The sequence below is a fragment of the Nomia melanderi genome, chromosome 3 (assembly GCF_051020985.1).
Source record: "Nomia melanderi isolate GNS246 chromosome 3, iyNomMela1, whole genome shotgun sequence".
NCBI lineage: Eukaryota > Metazoa > Arthropoda > Insecta > Hymenoptera > Halictidae > Nomia > Nomia melanderi.
In genome coordinates, this window is record NC_135001.1 from 12087139 (window position 1) to 12108281 (window position 21143).

General features: G+C 31.5%; 1 protein-coding gene across 4 annotated transcripts in view; it reads left to right on the plus strand.

Annotated features, from left to right (window-relative positions):
• LOC116428167 (uncharacterized) overlaps window positions 1–21143 on the plus strand; it is a 98272-nt gene that overhangs the window by 32887 nt on the left and 44242 nt on the right. For all 4 annotated transcript variants that reach the window (XM_076366292.1, XM_076366293.1, XM_031979447.2 and 1 more), the window contains one exon: window positions 10432–10491. In XM_076366292.1, the coding sequence (XP_076222407.1) occupies window positions 10432–10491 (60 nt within the window). The remainder of the gene's footprint in view (window positions 1–10431; window positions 10492–21143) is intronic.

Genomic DNA, 21143 nt, shown 5'->3' on the forward strand with positions numbered 1-21143 from the left:
TTGTTATTATCGCGTAAAACAGTGAACGCTGAAGATAGTAATGAATTTGCATCGAATAAACGCGTTTGATCTACAATTTTTCTTATTTGTATTGAACGTTATAATTAAAAAAAACTGTTAGAAACGGAAATCTATGCATCTTTCTGTAAAATTTCTAATTGTAGACTGACGGTGCGAACGGTGAAACAAAAGTTCACGAAAGTTGGCGAAAGAGAATGATAGCTTGGGGCACACGGCACGGGAGACGAAGTAGCTCAGTCAAGATTACGTGACGTAATATGGTCGATACGTCTTCTAATTTATGCGTCGAAAAAAATACGACTGTTTCGTATTCGTCGTGACTATTTTGTATTATTGATGATGTAGACGTGTAGTGCTTATTGTTAATCAAATTTTTGAGCTGCTTCTATTTTTTTTTGGTTATTAATAGGATTCGATGTTATAGAAATCGAGTTTCAATGGTTTATGAAATAAAAGCTACTATTATTTTGATAATAGTATCTATACTGGTTAGACTATTTTTGTGTTTGTTATTCTATTTGGAGTTTTCATGTTTGTTAGTTAGAAATATTTCGAAAATATTGTAGTTGCATTTCAAAGTCATAGATGTATGTGAATTTTTTGGCATCGATAAAATTTCTTGTTATCGAAAATATTTGCTCACTTGTGATTGATATGATTTGATGTGTTCCTCGCGAAAAATGTCATTCTGATAATGATTAATCGAGAGATGTATTTTCTAATTCATTTCAGCGGTTTAATCGTCAATCTTTTCGTCAAACAATTTATTTATAAAAAAGAAAGTTTTAAATGATTGCGTGTAACGCGATTCTTCAACCAGAATTGAGTCACTATATTAATTTTAATGGTTTAAATAATTCCTGTGTCTATCTATGCTAAAAGAAATAATATCAGCACTAGAAATTTGTCTTCAAAGGCGGTATTTTTCATTTCATTAACTTTTAAAACTCTCCAAATTATTTTTCACTGTGGAAATTAACGAAACTAAAATTTCACTTGACTAAAATTTCAAAAAAGTGTCAGCCAATTGTTTCGTAGAATCAAATTAACTTCATTTTTTGGCCTTTTTTCTAATTATATATGTTGTATTACTTGCTTAGAAATGGAAAAATAGAACGACCATTTTATGTAAAAATAGGAAAGCGTATTTCAATTTCTGAGCTAAAATGAAAGAAACTCGATCGGCTTGCCACTTTTCGACCAGATTTTTGCAAATACCCGTGTCACTAAAACGGTTAACATATTATTGGCCGATTACGAATTAACTCGCGCTTTCATGTCGAAACGTTATTGACTGGTCACAAGTTAACTTGTGTTTGCACTTACATTAGCCATTTCAATGTCTGAAACGCAGGGAAATATAGAATATTGCGAGAGCAAAATATTCAAAGTTGTATAAAAGATATGTGCAAAGTTTCATTTCAATTCATTATGTACAAAATAAAGTATATTGAAGTTTATTTGGATTGTTTCACTTTCATATTTAATTACGAAATAATAACCAGTGACTTGGGATAGCTTCTGCGTGAAATTGCCGGTCAACAATGCGTTAACACGTTGTACTACTTAACAGTTAACACAAATTACTTGAAAACAATTACAAAAAGAAAACTGATGTACCAAATATTTAGTTATCTAGGTAGCTAAATAATAGTATAACTTAAGAACGATGATACCAAACCACTAATAACTAATTCTAATACCATTTGCCTTTGTTATGATAGGATAGTAATGTTATACGAAACGCTCCGAATTTTCGTGGCGATCAACAATACAATGAAGCCTACAATGAACATCCATAAATTCAAGGTTAACCGTATCTATCGTAAAAACTCGTTCATTTATCGTAACAATTGGACGTTGCTCGCCGATTTGTTGTCTCTTCATCGAGGTCTATATTCCTCTGCAATCGAGGTTGATATTCAGACCACTAGTTCCTTGACCGAATTTTTTCAAAACCATCTTTGGCTCTAAGACGTGGTAATGGTGTGCCGTCCGTGCACCTGGCACGCTTTTTCCACCGGCGTAGTTGAATTACTTCCTTTTTCGAACCCGCCGCGTATAACAATGTCGTAGCCCGCGTTTCCACGCGCTGCGGTTACTCGAAACGCGCACGTCTCCGTATCGCGACGAACGAACCATTCGACGACCCGCATTTGTCAGGCGTGTGCACATGACATTGCAGGAAAATCTCTGTGCACATTGGATTCAGCTTTATTACTCTACTACGTGCTTCGTGGAAACTTACGGTACTTGCACGATGACTTTGCACGTATGATTCGAGATTGTATTCATTGACCATACTCCTTTCACATGGGGACGACGAATGAATCGGTAATTTTTTTTTTAATTTCATTGTTCAACATCGTATCGATCAAGAATGAATCGGTGATTTATGTTTCTTTTTTAATTTCGTCGTTTTTAACGTCGCGTCGACGACTCGATCATTAGCGACAATGTTTATTAAATTTCTTTGCGTAAGTTTTCATCTTTTAAGAATCCTATAAGACTGTTTCTATTTCCTTCTTCTGTTTGAAAAAATTTGTTGAATTCTTGAATAATTCGGCTATGCTGTGATGTCTGTCCTTTTCTTCGAATTATTTACTTATTAAGCATTTTAAAGTCAGTCCTTTGTCGCAAGTATCGCACCTCGGGTAATTTTCTCTTCTTTCCTTTTACCGGTTATGTATCCTCGTATTTGGATTTTGGTACTGTGCCTCGTAATTATTGATGCGTGAATATTCTTTTATCCTTGTGCTTCAATTATTTAAATTCGAGATTATAAATTCGAGATTCTGGTTCCCGGGGATTCGTTGATGAGAATGGATTTTATGAAGGAAATTATTAGCTTAAAGGATATTCTTGCGATCGACTTAATTAAAATTTTTAACTCGTTTTACTTTGCGCAATATTGTTTGGTATAACTGCAGGAAAATCCGCGATATGATGATTACCCTTGTATTGTTAAAGAGTTACTTCATAAATTGTTTGCGGGTATTTATGTCGATTGAAATTTTTAGAATGCTTCTATACAATGCAAAAATTAAGTGGAAATCCGTATTCTTCGTTAACGATTTTGAATAATGTGGAAGGAATTATTTTTGTTTGCGTAAGCTTTTCTAGGTTAATCGTAACTGATAAATAACTTCATTGACTGCGAGGAATGTTGATATTATTTACCTTATGCTGTAAGCTAAACGATACTGTTTAAAGAAGTAAAATTGTTTGTAAAGCACGATTACAATAGATGATGTAAATTCTCGCGATGTGCATTTAGCAGATTACGTAATGTATACGTATATTACATAAATACTGTTGCACACGCAGATCTACGTAAACTCTTCATTGTAATGCACACAATGAATTACGAAATGATTCAAAGGGAAGATTTCTGCGTCAATGTTTGTCATTATAAATGTTTCATATTTTCTGTATAAAATATTCAATTTTTTATAATATTAATATATGTAATATTTACCGTGGTTCATAGACTTACGTAGAAATAGCTTTAGCTGAAGTTTAATTATACCAATTGTAAGTATAGTTTTTGCCCTATCATTTTATTACTTTTTTTGCTCGTTATAATTGTATTAATCTCTATTTAGAATATATTTTTTCATTTAGATCATCATTGTATATTCATCTTTCATTCGCGTAATTCCTGAATAAGTAGTTCACAAGTTCAATCACTCCGAATAAATTCGTTAACCTCCATTAACACCTATTAACCCTTGCCCGGCGAATACTGGGTCTATTTAGACCCGCAATATTTTACACACATGACACTATCATTTCTTTAAATAAATAACATTGTTGAATGATATGTCTATTATAAATAAATATATAAACAAATAAATAAATAAATAATTATTCACTTATATTTTTCATAAATTTTACTAACAACCAAATTCACAATAATAATACTAATTCCAAAAACATATGCACGTAAACTCAACAAAGGAAAAGAAATACAAGAATGAACATTTTAATTATCCATTTGATATCGATACTCATCCCACGTGTCACTGAAATCACCGGAAATTAATTGTCGCGAATAATAGGATCACTACACTACTGAAAAAGCTCTTCATAATCTCCGATTACCACCGACCATTATCCCGGATGATGAGTAACATTTGTTGCGATATACCTAATTTTTGACCACGTTGTAAAGATGATAATTTAACGTTAATTGTATATTCAGAATAAATATATAACTAGTCGGGAGTCACTTGCAGAACCGGTTTTAAATCGGCGACATTAAGACACGCCAAGTTCCAAATCTCGCTTCTACATGTGTTAGCTCCGTATTGACAGGCTGAAAATGAACTTGTCGATAATGGAAGATCGTGACGTAAGTGCCACCCTATAAGACCATCCAACGCCTAATAACTGTTAACACTTTCAATCAGTTATGAAACACGTGTAATTTTATTGCTGTTATCTTCTCAGAGGAAATTGTTATAAAACGCCCTGCGTTAACTGAAACTTTTATTCGATAGATTTCTGCGTGTAAATACGAAACTTTTATTTTCTTGAAAACAGAGAAAGGTTTCAACTGAACGCAAACATTTATTTTGCTCTGAAAACGTTAATATTGTGACTGCACTCGTACGACTATGTTTATTATGATTTCAATTTTTTAAATAATGGTGCAAAAAAACGTTCTTAATTTTTACATTTTACCTTTAAGTATCTGTTTAAAAGAATATGCTTGTCCAGACGTTTCGTTAATCCAATGCAAAGTAACTGTTAACATTGAACTCGTGGAACAAAATTAAAGTGTTGATATGCACGGTTGACTTGGAATAAAAAACAATGATATAAAAGTTAAACATTCGACAAATAACATTTATTTGTACGAGTTAACAAGTGCACTCGACTTTTATTGATAACGGAAAAATTTTCCACTCATCGATCGAACATATTGACCGTCTAAACATTATTCCGGTCATTCATATTCATTTATGTCCATTTACGCATATTCATTTCGTGCTAGATAATGTCCAACTTGTTAAACGCCAAAAATTGTTTTTTCATTGTGGCAGTTATATGAGCATTAAGCTCGAGGGCACTTTCGCGTTGCAATACTTGAAATATTGTTGAACATATGTGGCGTTTGTAATTGTTGAACACGATAATTTTGATTAAAAAGTAATTCTGATCGTGATATTCATTGAGTAGGTGATAATACAAGACATGACATGAAGACATACGCTATCGTGTAAGAGTTCCAGATATTTACACTTTACGGCAGAAATATTATTGAGTTTGAATCTTTATGTATCTTGTATCTTAATTTAGATGCATTCATTCCAGGAACGTGAATACAACTTGGAAATTATTTCCTACTTATAGATAACAATGAAAATAGTGTGCCAACACTTCTAGGCAGTTAAGATATATTGTGTAGTAGTGGATAATGATAGCATTAATAATAATTTAGTGTATTTAATATATTTTGTAAAATAATACTCTTTAGACACAGACGAAAATTGAATTATATTTAACTTTAAATCAATTTAATTCTGTAGTAAATCTTACTTCTTAGAAATTTGTTCATTCTCTGAAAAATCTACAACTGACATGAAAATAAAAATAATTGTTTATAAGATCTGCTTTTCTTTAACACATTTGTTGGATTAACCATGTCAGTGAAGGCAGAATCACCTATTGTTATTCACACGAAAGTTTCTCTTTAACGCGTTCCACATTAGTACCTTTCAATGTCAGGTGTTCATTTGGGATTCTGTTATACTGACATTTGTCTGAACGTTAAAAAATAATTAGTAGGAAAAGCAGCTATTTAAATAAAATGCTAATGAACGCTTAATGTAGTTGCAGCTTTTCAACTACCAACTATACAATATAATAGTATTTATATAACTCTCCGTGTAATCGTGGTAACTTTCCAACTATTAATTACAGAATATAATATAAATGCTTTTAATTTCCTTGCAATTGTTAAAACTCGGTCTGAAAACACTTGTTTATTCTAGCATACATAGGTTGCGCGGAAGATAATAGGCTCCTCCCGGCTTCTGATTAGTAAAATACGTGTCATCATCGCATTCTATTAACCGGAAGTCGGAGTATGGCTAATATTTCGTTCCTGTGTGCAATACACGAATTTATATTTCTATTGTTTCCTCCAAAATCGTTTAATTCTCTTTATATAATGATTTAAAGAAACACTGAAACGGTTGGAATATAAGAAAATAATTTAGCAGATATTTAGTGGAAACTGACAAACATGAATTGACAGTATATTATATTACATTGTTAATATAAAATAATGATATTCTTATTTCAGTCGATTTGTAATAGTTAAATTATGTTATTAATTTCTTCTTCTTCCGATATGTTTATTTATCTTCTATTTCCGAGACTCAAATTCAAATGAAATAATAAAAACCTGTATTCAGATTATTGGAACAATAAAAAATATAATTCATGCGTCGGCGTGTTTTATATCCGTTTTATTGAACCACACACGTAACAAAGATTTCGCTTTATTTTTAACTTAACGAAACTCTTGTCGGAAGAAGTGACTTTCTATTTAATTCCGACTTTTATAGATTAGTCGATAAAAATTTGCATTTACATAAACATCCGCATTCTACTTTTATCGATGATACTGAAATTCTTCGGATTAATAAAATTCGTGGAAAAGAATCCGGGTTAAACGTAACACCTTCACTATCATCATTTACTTCATAAACAATTTTAATAATTGGAATTTTTTATTAAATTTGACACATCTAAATCCTAATGATGCCAAAAATATGTAACAAGAAAGAATGATTAATGTTCTGAATAAATAATACCCCTCAATAACGATTCTCATAAACGTTTCCTTACGTAAGCATACGAAAATATTTGTTTATCATTCATGGAATAAAAGTAAAACTGAAAAACTGTTTAACAGATGAATTAAAATGATCCATTTATAATTTCTTTTTAATTTAATTATGAATGTATTGTTGTGAAAAATTATGACGTGCTAATTGATTTATATATTACAATAAAATGAAATTGTAATAAGATAAAACTACAATATAATGAAATTACAATAAAATTTTCGCGATATTTAAACAAGTTCGTGTTCGTTTATCCGAAATATTGTTTCACGCTTGGATTGTGCAACGCTGCGAAGACTCAGCGTTCGTGAATGTCGTTCACGCGTTCAAATCTCCGCACCGTCACTCTGAGGCCCGAGATTGTCGGGAGGCCACCGATCGCAGCCGCTGCAAGGTTACGTTAAATTGGAAGTGTAAGGTCGGCAAATATGGACCAATCGGCCATTATGACATTTACCAATTTTCTAGAAAAAAAAATCGTGAAAACACTTAGATCAAGGTCGCGAACTTGGCCCCAAAATAATGTCTTCCGCAACGTTACGTCAATCGATTTCTAACATTCTATCAATTCACTTGTATTCATTGAATTGGATCTAATTGTGTCGTAGCATAACTAAATTTTTATGTATTCGTGGCAAATAATTAACAAAATCTATGCACTGTTGCAGATTTTTCTTTATTCGATGGTTCTTTATTAAATAGTTAATAAAGAATCATGCATATCTGCAGATTTTTCTTTGAACCAAAGGTTTACGTTCAACGCTTAAGTTTTATCAATACGTCAACCTTCCTTCACGTTGACCTTTTTGGTTTATGATAGAATATTGTAAAGACGTCTGCACTGTCTGCTTTCATTTTTAACACGTACGCATCTTCATGACAATGAAACTATGTATATTACGCTAACAATGTCACTTCTAACTCAAACATTATGAAACTTACCTTTATGTCACAATTATGCACATAAAAATTAATTATTCATGATATAACCTAATATTGTAGCTGAAAATTACACATGTATGTGTGCTTTCTCGGAGTGTTTATTGTTGTATTTCTCTGTAGGAGTGCACGAATACGTTCACATAATTAGTTTCAAGTGATAATATTTGAACTTCTGTAGTGAAAATAAAACCTCTTGCCAATTTATATACAAATATATTGTTGTGAGAAAATCTACATTTCTCTATTTACTGAAAATAATATTTTTCGCAACTCATTTTTAATATTTGTAAACAAAAATATCAAGAAATTATTTAAAATAGAATTGTCATTGAAAAATCAGCTGTTTTGAAGAAGTTAATATTTTAGATGTTCATGGAATACAATCATTATTATAATTACTATAATACCAATTAATTAAATTGGAATAAATAGCAACTGATTCGATTCCACAGAAGGCTTTGTTATTTTATTGGATCACTCTATCCCCAGCACCTAAATTAGTCTTTTTCAAAGATTAAGCATCACACGTCTACGGATTTTTCATTTAGCTTTGCAATAATTCGCATTATTCAAGTTAATAGGATCTCATCATTATGCGCGATGCGGAATAAATTACCATAATGAGTGCAGAAGAAAAACTTAAATTGCTCCACTGCGATGAATATCCTTGATCTTCAAATCTACATTGTCTCATACAAAAAAGTATAAACGCAACAATTCTTTCTCATAAGATGTTTGTGCTACCATTTACTAAAACAATTAATGCATTGCGTCTTCTATTTTTACATGAACTTTTATATCAATATAATTTTTTGTTCATTTTCAAATGTAACTAATAAAATTGATAAAATATGATTAGATTACGTATAATAGTAAGTTTAATTGTTATTTTCTGAAAAAAAGAATTTGTCTTATAAAAGGTCTCATTAAACTAATCTTCTGTTACGTGAATTTCTGACCTTGGTATTTGCACTAGTACCTGTAATGAGTCATCAAATCAGTACATGATTCCTATGTTCATGCAACTGGACAAATAAATGACTACACTGATTAGTATAGCTGTTTGTCCATTTGTCTTCAATTAATTTATCATCTTTTTTACTGCTCGCTATTACTATTATTTAGTACTGCATTTTCTAATTTCTCACGGTTCTTCGCTACAGGGAACTTATTCATTTATGGAAACTAAATTGTGGATGTTCCGTTACTCAGAAAATAGGAAAATACATGCGGATTTACGCGCACTGTTAATTGTTCCCGCATATCCATTAAAGTTAATTCATGATCGCGAGCGTTCTGATAATATTTTGCACAGCCACTGGGTACGCATTCTCGGAATCAATTGTACCATTGACGATCATTTCCAGGACATTAGGGAAACGATTAATGTTATTTCTAAGTAAATAAAGTTCATTATTGTCTGCTGTGTATTATCTATTGTAGAAATTTGTCAGATTAAACGTATACATCGCAAAAGTTAATTTTGATGATAATTGCGATAGAAATTAATAATTTAATAGAAATAATTATAGCGGTAACATCTAATAGATAGTGCAAAGTGAAATAGTGGAAGGATTAGATAAACATTTTCTTGGAATACCCGCCTTCAACCAGTTTTTTTATTGATGCAAAAGATTAGTGCTATTTTTAGTATCAGAACTTTTTCGTTTAAGACGGAATTTCTCTCGTATTGCGCAGAAGTTAATTAAAAGATAACATTTAACACTAAACGTACCGACACTTTGTATGTACCCACTTATACTTACTACAACAGAGTAAAATAACTAATTATGAAATAAAGGTACTTAAACGAGTTAAACAATAAATATTTCTTATTGGAAACAGAACCATACGGAAAGACAAACATTGAAAAACTGATTAATCGGACAATGTAGAAATTGATTAATGTTAAATGAACGAGGACAAAGTTTAAAGCCGGTAATTTGATCGTTCGCGGTGCGTTTAGTGTTAATTTCAAAATGAACTAGCGGAGCGAGTAACTTTGCACTTATTATTAAACATGTTATGAATCCGTAAGTCTGTTTGCTTTTTTCTGCGATACTCAATTAATTTCTGCATATTCACGTAACCGATCGGAAATTCAAATCATCTGAAGTTGTAGTGTCTACTTGAAGAAGTCAATTAAAGTTAGAAATTATACACAAGATGGAAAAGTGGAGGTGTGTTTTATGCCGTTACACTGTTTAGTAAACTTTATATGAATATTAAAATAATTTTACATGTAAGATTAGCCTTCCTGCAATTTTAATTTAGTAATCGTTTCTTGTGATTTTTCATGACGATCAGTTCATTTGGCAAATTATTAGCTGTACCAATCAATACTTTATTTATTATTCATATATCAATACGTTATATTATTATAAGATAAAAATATGATAATATCATTATTATTGTATGGTAATACTATCATTTTTAGAATAATATAATTATAACAATGATTAATACAAATAATAATATAATATTATTATATAATACCATTATTTTGTTCATTTAATATAGAACTATCATTGGAATAAATTTAGCTTTTATTTTTAAAATAGGAAAAGTTATAATACTGTAAAATAAACTATACTTCTTTTGATTTCAGCCCTTTCCACAGCCGCCGAGGATGTGGGAGATGGGATTCGGGGCCACGAAAACGACACCGGTGAGTGAAAACGATTATAAACTTATCTCCGTAAAGAAATTGTTCAGTTTCTTTTAAAAATTATTTATTTCTATATCAATCGCAAGAAAATTGTCTGACATTATTTTTAAACTCCTTTAATTAGAGTATTTTATACAAATTTCATTTGATTGATTAAATTTTTACTTTAACGAATCCAATCGTATAGAATATCGGTTAATGAAATTCATTAATTCAGGTTTTAGTTTGCAGTTAATTTGTGGAACAGTGATACTTTAGACAAGTATTAATTGATTTCTGAATGAGTTTGAAATAATGAAATTTTTTTTTCAAATGTAACAATAAGTAGAAACGGCAAGAATAATTCAAGGTGATCACCTTTCTTTAAGTTCAATGTATATAGGAATTAATTCTTCTCTCTTTTTCTTTAAACGAGCACAAAGAACGGTGGTTCTAGATTATTTAAGGTCACCGAAAGTGAGTCACAAAGGAAAATGCTTGATTGATTGACAGATTGACTGATCGCTTTTTTTTGCCCCGGATACACTAGTCATTGGCCCAAAAAAGTGCTTTATTCGAACGGAGGGAGGTCAAACATTTTTTAATGATACGACATATCGCTAGATTAACGTGATGCATTAGAGTTTGATACGGATAACATGAATGTCGCACATTTTCGTTTATCCAAACTCAGCAGTCCAATATTCCTATTAAAATGAACGATATCTGAATTATTTCAGTAACGGAAGGTCCCTCTTCATTCTATTTCTCTTAAAGCCTTCCCTAAAATGCAATGAAACAACATATTGTGTACTTGAAAAATATTTGTAATCTTGATGTCTTGAATCAATCAAGTATTTTCTAACAATAATTTCAAAAGGAAATAAAAGGAGGAATAAAAGAAGAGAGTAAGTACTGTAAAACGGTAACTACAAAAATATATTATTATATATAAATGTATTATGTATTCTTGTAATAAAGTAAACGTTTTAATATTTACGAACGAAGCTGAAAAGTTTATCTTCCAATCAATTAAGCTGTAAGATTAAAGGTTACAGACAATCTGTGTTATTAAAGAACCAAGAAAGATCGATCTATGTTTCTAAAGATCAGACCAAACAGTTATTCGACTGAATTCTTCTTCGATCGGTTGTTTACCTACTTATTATCGCCGAGTACAGTTTCATTTGAACGAAATTCTATTCTTATCATTCACTCAAACAACATCGTCGTAATAATCGTCAGAGAAATTTCTTTGTGAACTATATACTATACGACATTAAACATTACCTCAGTTAACACTTATTCAATATAGTACGGTTCCTCCTCGAATCTGAAACTTTAACTATTTCCGACTTATAAATTTAAATATTCCATAACAAGATTGTTGTCAATAAAAACTGGCTATTAAGATAATATAAAAGTAACTTTGTATTATAGTTAATTACCACTATTTTATAATTATTTAATTCATTAACTTTATAGATATAAAAATAATATAAAAGTAACGTTACATTACAGTTAAGGAACTTTACACTAAAATCATTTAATCAATGAATTTTATATTATAGTTGATTAACCTTAGATTAAGATTACTTAATTAATTAACTTCACATTACAGTTAAAGTTAAAGTTATAAAGATAATACAATTAAGAAGAAAATTAATAAATGCATGCCCAGGTATTTATTTGCTCACATAAGTATTAACGTTTTCCCTTCTAGGAACATATCTTAAACGTGAATCGAGGTGTTATTGCAGCTACTAGCTATATAGTTTCAATGTGGATATTTACACGCATCTGTCACTTAATTCCGCAGCATAGAGACGGATATCTGTCCGGCTAGACATAATACTATGTACATACTATATACATAATTAATCACATCGTACTGATAGGGATTATTGTTTCTTGATATCAATTATAAATCAACGTTCGTCCTCTTTAATTCGTCTCCTGCCCACTGGAAAGGAAGTTTTTGCACGGCTTATCGATAACAACTTATCCATCGTTGTACTTTGATTTCATTTTGGATTACAGACATTGATTATGATACACTCGGCACTGAAATATCTGATTCGCCGATAATAGAAAAATTTCGATATATTTTGTTCCTCCGCTGCTTCCCGTTTAATTAAAATTGACTGAAACTTGTTTTTCAATTTGAAATCTTAAATTAAATATTATTTAATTTTCATTTTATTTTATCATGGTAAAATTTCCTTAACTTTTCGATCTGTAAAATGGATCCAGACTTGCGGAAAAGATTTTATACCGAATAAACAAATGTGATTGAAATCAATGGAAAACAAGATAAAAGTTTAATACGTTGGGTTAAAATGTTGATTTCATTTTGTTGAAGGATATCGGCGATCAAAAGTGCATAAATTTGATACACTCGTTTATAACTCAATAAAATCTTCGTAGATAATATAAATTTATTACAGTATCGTGATAGGATTTCTACAAATATGAAGTTGTTTTTTAAACAGTTAAACATTAACGCAAGTGATGTCAATAAAGAATTCTTCAAATTCGAAAGTTCAAAGAAATAAACGTAATGAGTTTAACTTCTTAGTCGGTGACATAAGTGGACTTTTTGTAACGTCAAATGATTAATTAATACAACATTGACTCACAATCATTACTGTAATGGTCTGTCAAATATGACGTAATGCTTATGTACGGATCATGTTCTTCACAAGTTATTAGACTCATCTATTGTCTAGTATTAGATTTATCCATTTGTAATTCACTATTTATGCAATATCTTTCGCTAATTGAAGAAAAATAGTACATTAATATTTACCGAACAATATACTATTTTAGTCTCTTCTTTTCACGTTTCATCTGGCCTGGGAGTTTGTAAGTTAAAATGTAGAATGATAGTACTTGAAATGTTCAACCAAAGTTAAGCTAATTATCATTAATATCGAAACTACATATTCCCCGGCACATCACATTACAAAAATTCATTAATTTTATCACGATCGTACGTTCATATCTTTTCGCCACTTAATACCTGATAACCGCAGATATGCAATTCATGTCCTCTACTGTACTATTTACTATTTGTCAATTTAAACTTAATTTCATAATTTATTCCCCAAAAGAACTCTACAAATTATTTCACAAAGAACTAGAAAATTTAGTCTAAATAACACAATTGAAGTCTATAGTTTAATTTTATTTACTACACATTCGTATTTAATATTAAGAATATTAATGTATAACATATTTTGACAAGAGTATTTGTACTTTAATTTTGTTTATAGACAAATCTCAATGAAAACCTCATTAAAATATTTGGATTGAAACGCTCGACTGACAAACCCGCGCCATCTTAACCGTGGAACCGCGACTTTAACAGAATTATCACCGAACAAGATTTGCTCGTTATCGCGGATATCGCGACACGCATTGATTTAAATATCGTCAACCTCCAAACGATAACGTATCTGACGCATGAAGGATCACACGTTTACGGCGGAATGTCTGCGCCAAATATTTGATTTGATCTCTGCGAGAGCTAATCTAGTTTCATGGTATATTGAATTCCAGTCTATTTGAACGGAGAATACCGCAGAGGCTGTACCGTAATCTTGTGTGCACATTCTGGAAGAATCAATTTTTCTCTCTGTATTATTCTGACGAAACAATTCCCGGTGAAGAATGTTTCTTACGTAAACGATAGAAAGATTTCCCCGTTCCTGAATAATAATTGGATTGCAGATCTTGATTCAAATCCGAACTTTTCAGAATATAATTAGAAAACAGAATTACGGTAGAAAATTGGTTTTCTTAATGAACACCATAGAGAGCACTCCCCTTGAATATTTTACGTATTTTTTTCAAAATGCGTGCGTTGTGTGGAATTTCAATTTTACCATAAACCCAATAAACCCAGGGTTCCATAATAATCTAGAAATAACTGACTAATGGTTAAGTAATTAATTCATCATTTCTAACCAACTTATTATGGAAAATTCGTTGACGTAATATTAACCATGGAAACATTAGTAATAACCGTTAAACTTTGTCTCGTGGAACATTAAGAAGTTTACATTCTTCCAGGTGATACCAAGACACTTTCAAAATGGACGTTTTAGAACTAATTTCTTACATTCATTTCAGATGAAATAATTAATTGATTTAGAATTTCTGTTAAGTTGAAATTTACCTTCCGGCTCGTTCACATTGAAAACGAACATTTCTAACGTGACGTTTATTGAATTCGTCTTGTACACGTATACTGAATTTTATATACCGTGTGACTTGAGTTGCCATTTATCAAATAAAATGACATTTCAGTGTGAACATTAGATTTATGAAACCTGTCTGTTCGACGGATATTAAATTTGATAAACATTGTTTGATAAAAGTGCACGTTTATGAAATTCTCAGTTTATTCTGTTTAATAAAAATACTCGAATTCTAAATTTATGTTTGATTCACACTTATTCAGTCTATTCCTTTGTGTTTGAAGTTTTAGTTCCCAAGAGAAGCATGAGTGAATACCTACTATTTTTCTACAATAGAATAAATAAATGGACAACATGATAAAATGTACAATAAACGTTCATAAATCTAATATAAACGAACATTGATTCTGCTTAGGCAACGTATGAAAGTTAATTAAAGTAATACTTCTTCAATGTCAGAGCTCGACCTTTGTAATGCACCTCGAGATCTTCGAACAGGTGGTGTCACTATGAATCTGATGATGCAAACCGCGGTGCGTGTAATAAAATAATCTTTGCATTCTTCACTCTCCTCTCGAACAGACGACGCGTTAATTCCTTGTGATCTTTCTTTCGAGCACTAATGCACTGTGAATTACTTAACAAGAAATTGTATATTGGCATTGGACGTACAATATTGCTCGTAAATATTCATAGGACAGTGATTATAGAATCACTATGATTTGACTGATATTTGGAAGGTCAGTAAATATAAATGTCCCTTGTTACAGTCAACATAAGTGACTCACCATTCAAGTAATTAACACTCTTTTAATAGTAGGATTGATTTAATTACACATATTTCAAGACTTACTCGCCAGATTTTTCTTCTATTGAAATTATACGGGTGAAATTAAACTGTCAGGTAAAAATTATACTTTCTGGAAAGAAGGAAAGAAGAAAAACTCACAAGGAATATTATAAAATTTTATAATCAATACTTTCAAACTACATTAAATTATTTCATCAAATTCGTGTATTAAACACTTAGCATTCCAGCTGATTTTATAACTTATCAGCAACTCCAAGCCATTTTCATAGTCCTTGGTTAAAATGAAAAAATGTGATAATATAATATTTCTTAGATGTTTGATTTTCCTTCTTAGGACAAAATTCGCACGTGTAGTAAATACACTAAGTAAACTTTATTCACTAAAATATTTAATACTACAAATGGTGTCCTAGTGGAGTCTATAAAGTGCAAAGAGTTCGTTTTAATATTGCATGTAGTAGAATAATTCTGACACTGTGTACGTAACGTGTTTGATATTTATTATACATTGATGTTTGAACGTAAATGTTGAAACATGTCAAAAATAAATGGATTCAGGACTCATATTCATTAAAAATTGATATCAACATTCACAACATAAATTTTGTGATACAAATTCAGAATTTTTGCAACAATAACGTTGCATTGTTGCTTTTGTCATGACCCTTAGAAATAAAAAATTATAAATTATATTATATTGTGACTCTGTTAAATGTCGGATAGCAAATGTTTAATATTACATTTTCCATTTCGACGTTCCGTGTTATGAATGTGACATATGATACATCATATCAATCTATTGTTATCAAAATATATTGCGTACGTAAAATTATATTGTTACGAAAATTTTCTCACGATTAGTATACAGAATGTTGTAAAGTTGAACGTTCAGACCTCGACAGCATGTTTCCTTTTCGAATGGAAGTCATAGAAAAATGTTACGTAAACGGGGATCCGATAAGGCTCTGTAAAAAGGTTGTAACAAAAGAATTGAGCGAGCAGCAAATACACCAGACCGACTATATCAAAACATTCGGATAGGTCGATAATGTTTATCTGATCTGTTTATTCCAACTAGATTTACCATTTGAAACCTTTCGAGTGATCGTTTCGAGTTCCGTTCGTCTGGAAGTGACAACGTTGGCAAGAATGCGGTATGATCGCACTGAAATGTGTATAAATTAAAGAACTCCGTGTATTTATAGCGTGCGCGACCGTACAAAAACCGATGAAATAAAATTAGTTAACAAGTCTATTCCCCTTCGTTGATAGTACCTTTCCGTTTTTGCGACGATTCTTGCAAACATATGAGAATCGGAATTTCTATATAAAAACGTCCATAACCTTGCTACGAATGTTTCTATTCCTGACTCTTCCGTTTCATGCTTTTAATAACTTTTTACCCCTTCGTCCATTGAAAGAAAACTGATTTGATCGACGTATCGAAATCTCTCGAAAAATTGGACAATTGTTGTCTTATTATTATGAAAACCTTGCTCGAATATTAATATCATTAACATGCTTCTTTATCATTCGAAATTTATAATATTCAATCGTTATTGTCTTATCGTTAATTTCATTGCAACGGACAGCAATGTCACGAGAAAATTTATTACAAAAGAAATTGAAGAAAATTATTACACGATATACATGCTGTATTCCTTATGAATAGATAATATGTATAACTATATATTATGCATAGATAATCTAACTATTTACGCAATTCGATGTAGTTGTCAATAAAAAACAAATATTTCTCATAGTTTGTTGGAAGTCAGAAGAAAAAGGGAACGTTACACTTGACGGCTAAAATTATTGTACATGAAAAGATTATACATATGTTCCTATGAAAACGGCGCCAATCAAATATATTTGCAAAAAGCACGCCGTACCAAATGTAACCTCGACGATTTTCCGCGCGTATTCCGATCTCCTAACTTCGTGTTTTGATCTTCATTAGTAGTCACGGAACGAAAGGTGGCCTTGCGGAGTACGCTACGCGAGGTTTAAGAATTAACCGCGCAGCCTTTTATTTAATACATTCAAGGCGGCGCGTTTATTACTTTACCGAAAACATTTCGTACCGTAACAACACGTTTTTGCTTCTACGTAATTATGTAGTAGTTCGTAATGTATGCACGTGATAACGGTTGAATGGTAAAAAATCACCATTTAAGCAGCATTTTACACTGTTTGTTTCGACGCTGTTCTTTTACTAGCAGTAAAGCGTACTTGTTGCGCGTTTCGATCACGAAAATAGACTAGACTAAACGTATTTAATTAAACTACGTAAACATCTATGGTAAATGTTACTCGTGTATTATATAAAAGAAGAAACAATAAGAATTAAGAAATGAGAATTCAGAGGCTAATTCGATCGGGATATATATGAATATTCGATGTTCAAGCTTGAACTAATTAATATTTGGATACCTTTGACGATTGCTTTGAAATAATACGGACAATTTAATCTTATCGCGATCTACAATTTATCTGGACAGTTGAAATATTGTTCAAAAAGTATTAGGTCGTCCCATAAGTTCGTGCCGTTAATTTGTCTACCATCTAAAATAATATTCTATTAAATATAAAATGTTTATAACTTCACGACCTGTCGCTCTCGATTACCTTCTACTGGCTAAACTGAAGCAGTTGAAACTCATATCGCTCTGTGATTACAGAACGTAACGCGAAAAGTATTAACCAGTTAACCGCGTTCGACGAGTGTACACGTCATTTTAAAAGTCAAAATGATACTAATCCTTTCAACGATGAATTATTTCTTTTTTCAGATAGACGTGTAATTCTTCTTCGTTTTGCTTGAATTTTTCGTTAGACTGTATTATAGGTGCGTTTGACCAGTATACACTTCACTGTTCGATTGTATTGCGTGCTCAATCAAAGACTTTTGAAACTAAATTCCACAGTTAATAGATTAACAGAAATTATTACGAACTTATGGGACGACCCAATATCATAAAAACACGTGGTTTAGTAACCAATTTCTTATATTATTCTCAAATTTGAAAGTATCCTTGACAAAGTAAAAAACACGAGTAAATCGAGAAATATTGTACGAAGAAAATAAAAAAACGATTATATCGAGAAAAAGCCGAAGAACGCAGCAGGGTTAAATGCTGGACGAAATGTTTTTGTTTTGAGAAGAATTCGCGGACTGTATCGGCGTGTTTTAAGCAAGAAGAAAGAAGGGAAGCTCTCCGGCCCGTCTCCGCATTCGTGCCGTTGTAACATTTCGCCGGGCACACTGGAAATCCTTGAAAAAGTCCGATTTTAATGGTATAGCGCGTACGAAGACGTTCACCGTGAACGGGCTGAGGTTTTCCGCGCGCACTCGGAAACACCATGAAAAGACCGATCTCTGGCGTGCGTGATGATACAGTAATACCACGATTGACTCTCGAGACGTGTTCTTAAAAGACGGAGCGTTAAATGAAACGGTATTAAATCAGATTGCTTAGTACACGGTAAATAGGAATAAAAATCTGACTGAAAATAAAGCAGTTTTATTTTCAAAAGTAGATTCCACTCTTTTAAGAGTAGATTAAAGTTAGATTCAAATTAGATTACTTTTAAAATTTAGAAATTCGGATACGAATATTTTATTTTAGTATAGAAAGTTTCAGAATAATCATAAATGAAAAAATCGAGAGAAGAATGGTTAAAATTCACTTTAATATCTAGTAATAAATTATAAAATATGTTAGTATTATTGTTATTAATCAAGTACATCGTATTTCTATCAATTTAGCATTTCACTTTCTCCTGTTATATCTTATTATTTTATCAGAAACAGAAATTCTTCGAATCTTCCTTATTATATAATGCTAAAACTTTAATTATTATTTCGTTTTTTTCAAAGTTACGAATAGTAAATGAACCAAATCAAATAAACGAAAATAAACCGGAGTAAACTTCATTTGAATAAACTCGCTTATAAACTTTCTACTACGACTGAAACATCAGACGTCCGATAAACAAAAGAACGATAAATGTTAGCAATGTTTGCTACGAGAGAGTGTTTCACTAGTCATAATACTCGATATACAATCATTGTCGAAACTATCAATACTGTATGCAAGTGAAAACCTTGGTGTCTCGTATTTCTGTCCTATCTCGTATTCATGCACTCTCCTCTACTACCGGTCGTCCGCAGCCTCGATTCGTTTCATCTCTTTGTTACGTTCAAATGTTTTGTCCGTGGCTTTAGGAACTTTCCTTGAACGGACCAGCATCACGGTATATACCCGATTCATCGAACGATCAACAATTGCGGTTGAAATGTAATTGTTAATTTGATTTAAGGCGATTCTCAGTAATTACTAGACGTAATGAACTGTGCTTGAAATTTTAATTGCCAGCTTTAATGTCAGAAGTACCGAGTAATTAAAGTGAGTGGTTTACAACGTCTGTGTTTAGTAATCTTTACGAGTTGAATGAGATTCTTCTCGATTTTCATGGTGACACGTGAACGAATGAATTTATTTAGTAATCTCTTATTGAAACACTCTTTTCTGAATTTTTTATTGTACCGTAACACTATATGTACCAGCACTTTACTGAACTACTTCCACTCTGCCCAGCTAAATAATTAGTTATAAAATAAAGGTAAACAGATTGAACGAGCAATTTTTTTAGTAGAAACTGAAACAATAGGAAAGACAAAAACTGAGAAACTAATTAATCGGATAACATAAGAATTGATGGAAAGTTAAATGGACAAAAGAGAATACAAAAGTTTAAATCAAATTTTAAGACCGGTCATTTGACGGGTCGTGGAACGTTCAGTGTTAAAGGCCGTAATATTATATCTCTGAACTTAATTAATTAGTTTGTCGAACCGTCTAAATAGCAATTAACGATCATACATTTGCCATTTTTCTTTAACTGCGTGTAATCACTCGAAATAGAATGTTGTACAAAACTTTAAACATATCAAAACAAGTTTTAAAGAATCTTGAAGTTCCCAAAAATACGATCTCGATCCAAAAATGTTGACAGTGGTTACGTTTCCCAACTAAAATCACACATAATCAAGAGAATTCAATAATCGAGTTAAACGGGACACCCTGTATAGCACATTATGAGTCCTACATTGGTTTCAATAACGATCGTCAGAACTCTCGATATTGATAAAAATCAATTATCCACGCTTTCTATAAACAGGTTTTCAATGATATTTTTGTCCGTACGTTCAATAGGCATCCACGTACACGAATCGAATCGTGACACATTTAAAAAGGATTTGTTTGTTTAAATTAGAGGTGTGCGAAAACCTAGAAATGTCAGGAATTCGGTGATCTGGTCGAGTCTGGTTCCCGAGAGAATCAGATTTAGGCATGTACAAATAAGTTCTTTTGTAATTTTGAGTAAAAACATGTGATAATAAAATATAATAAAACATAATAAAATATAATAAAATATTATTTGGTTATTAGTTTTACTCTACAGTCTAATTCTTTGTAACCTTCGAACTTTCTGCAATCCGATCCGAACTCGATATTTTCAAATTCTGGCACACCCCCAGTTTAACCCATTTGTATCACAGGTCGAAATACGCTAACTTCATACAACCGAGACGTTTAATTGGTACTCAGCCCGTATCACCGTGCGGCAGTAGCTTTTTTATTTTCCATTTTACT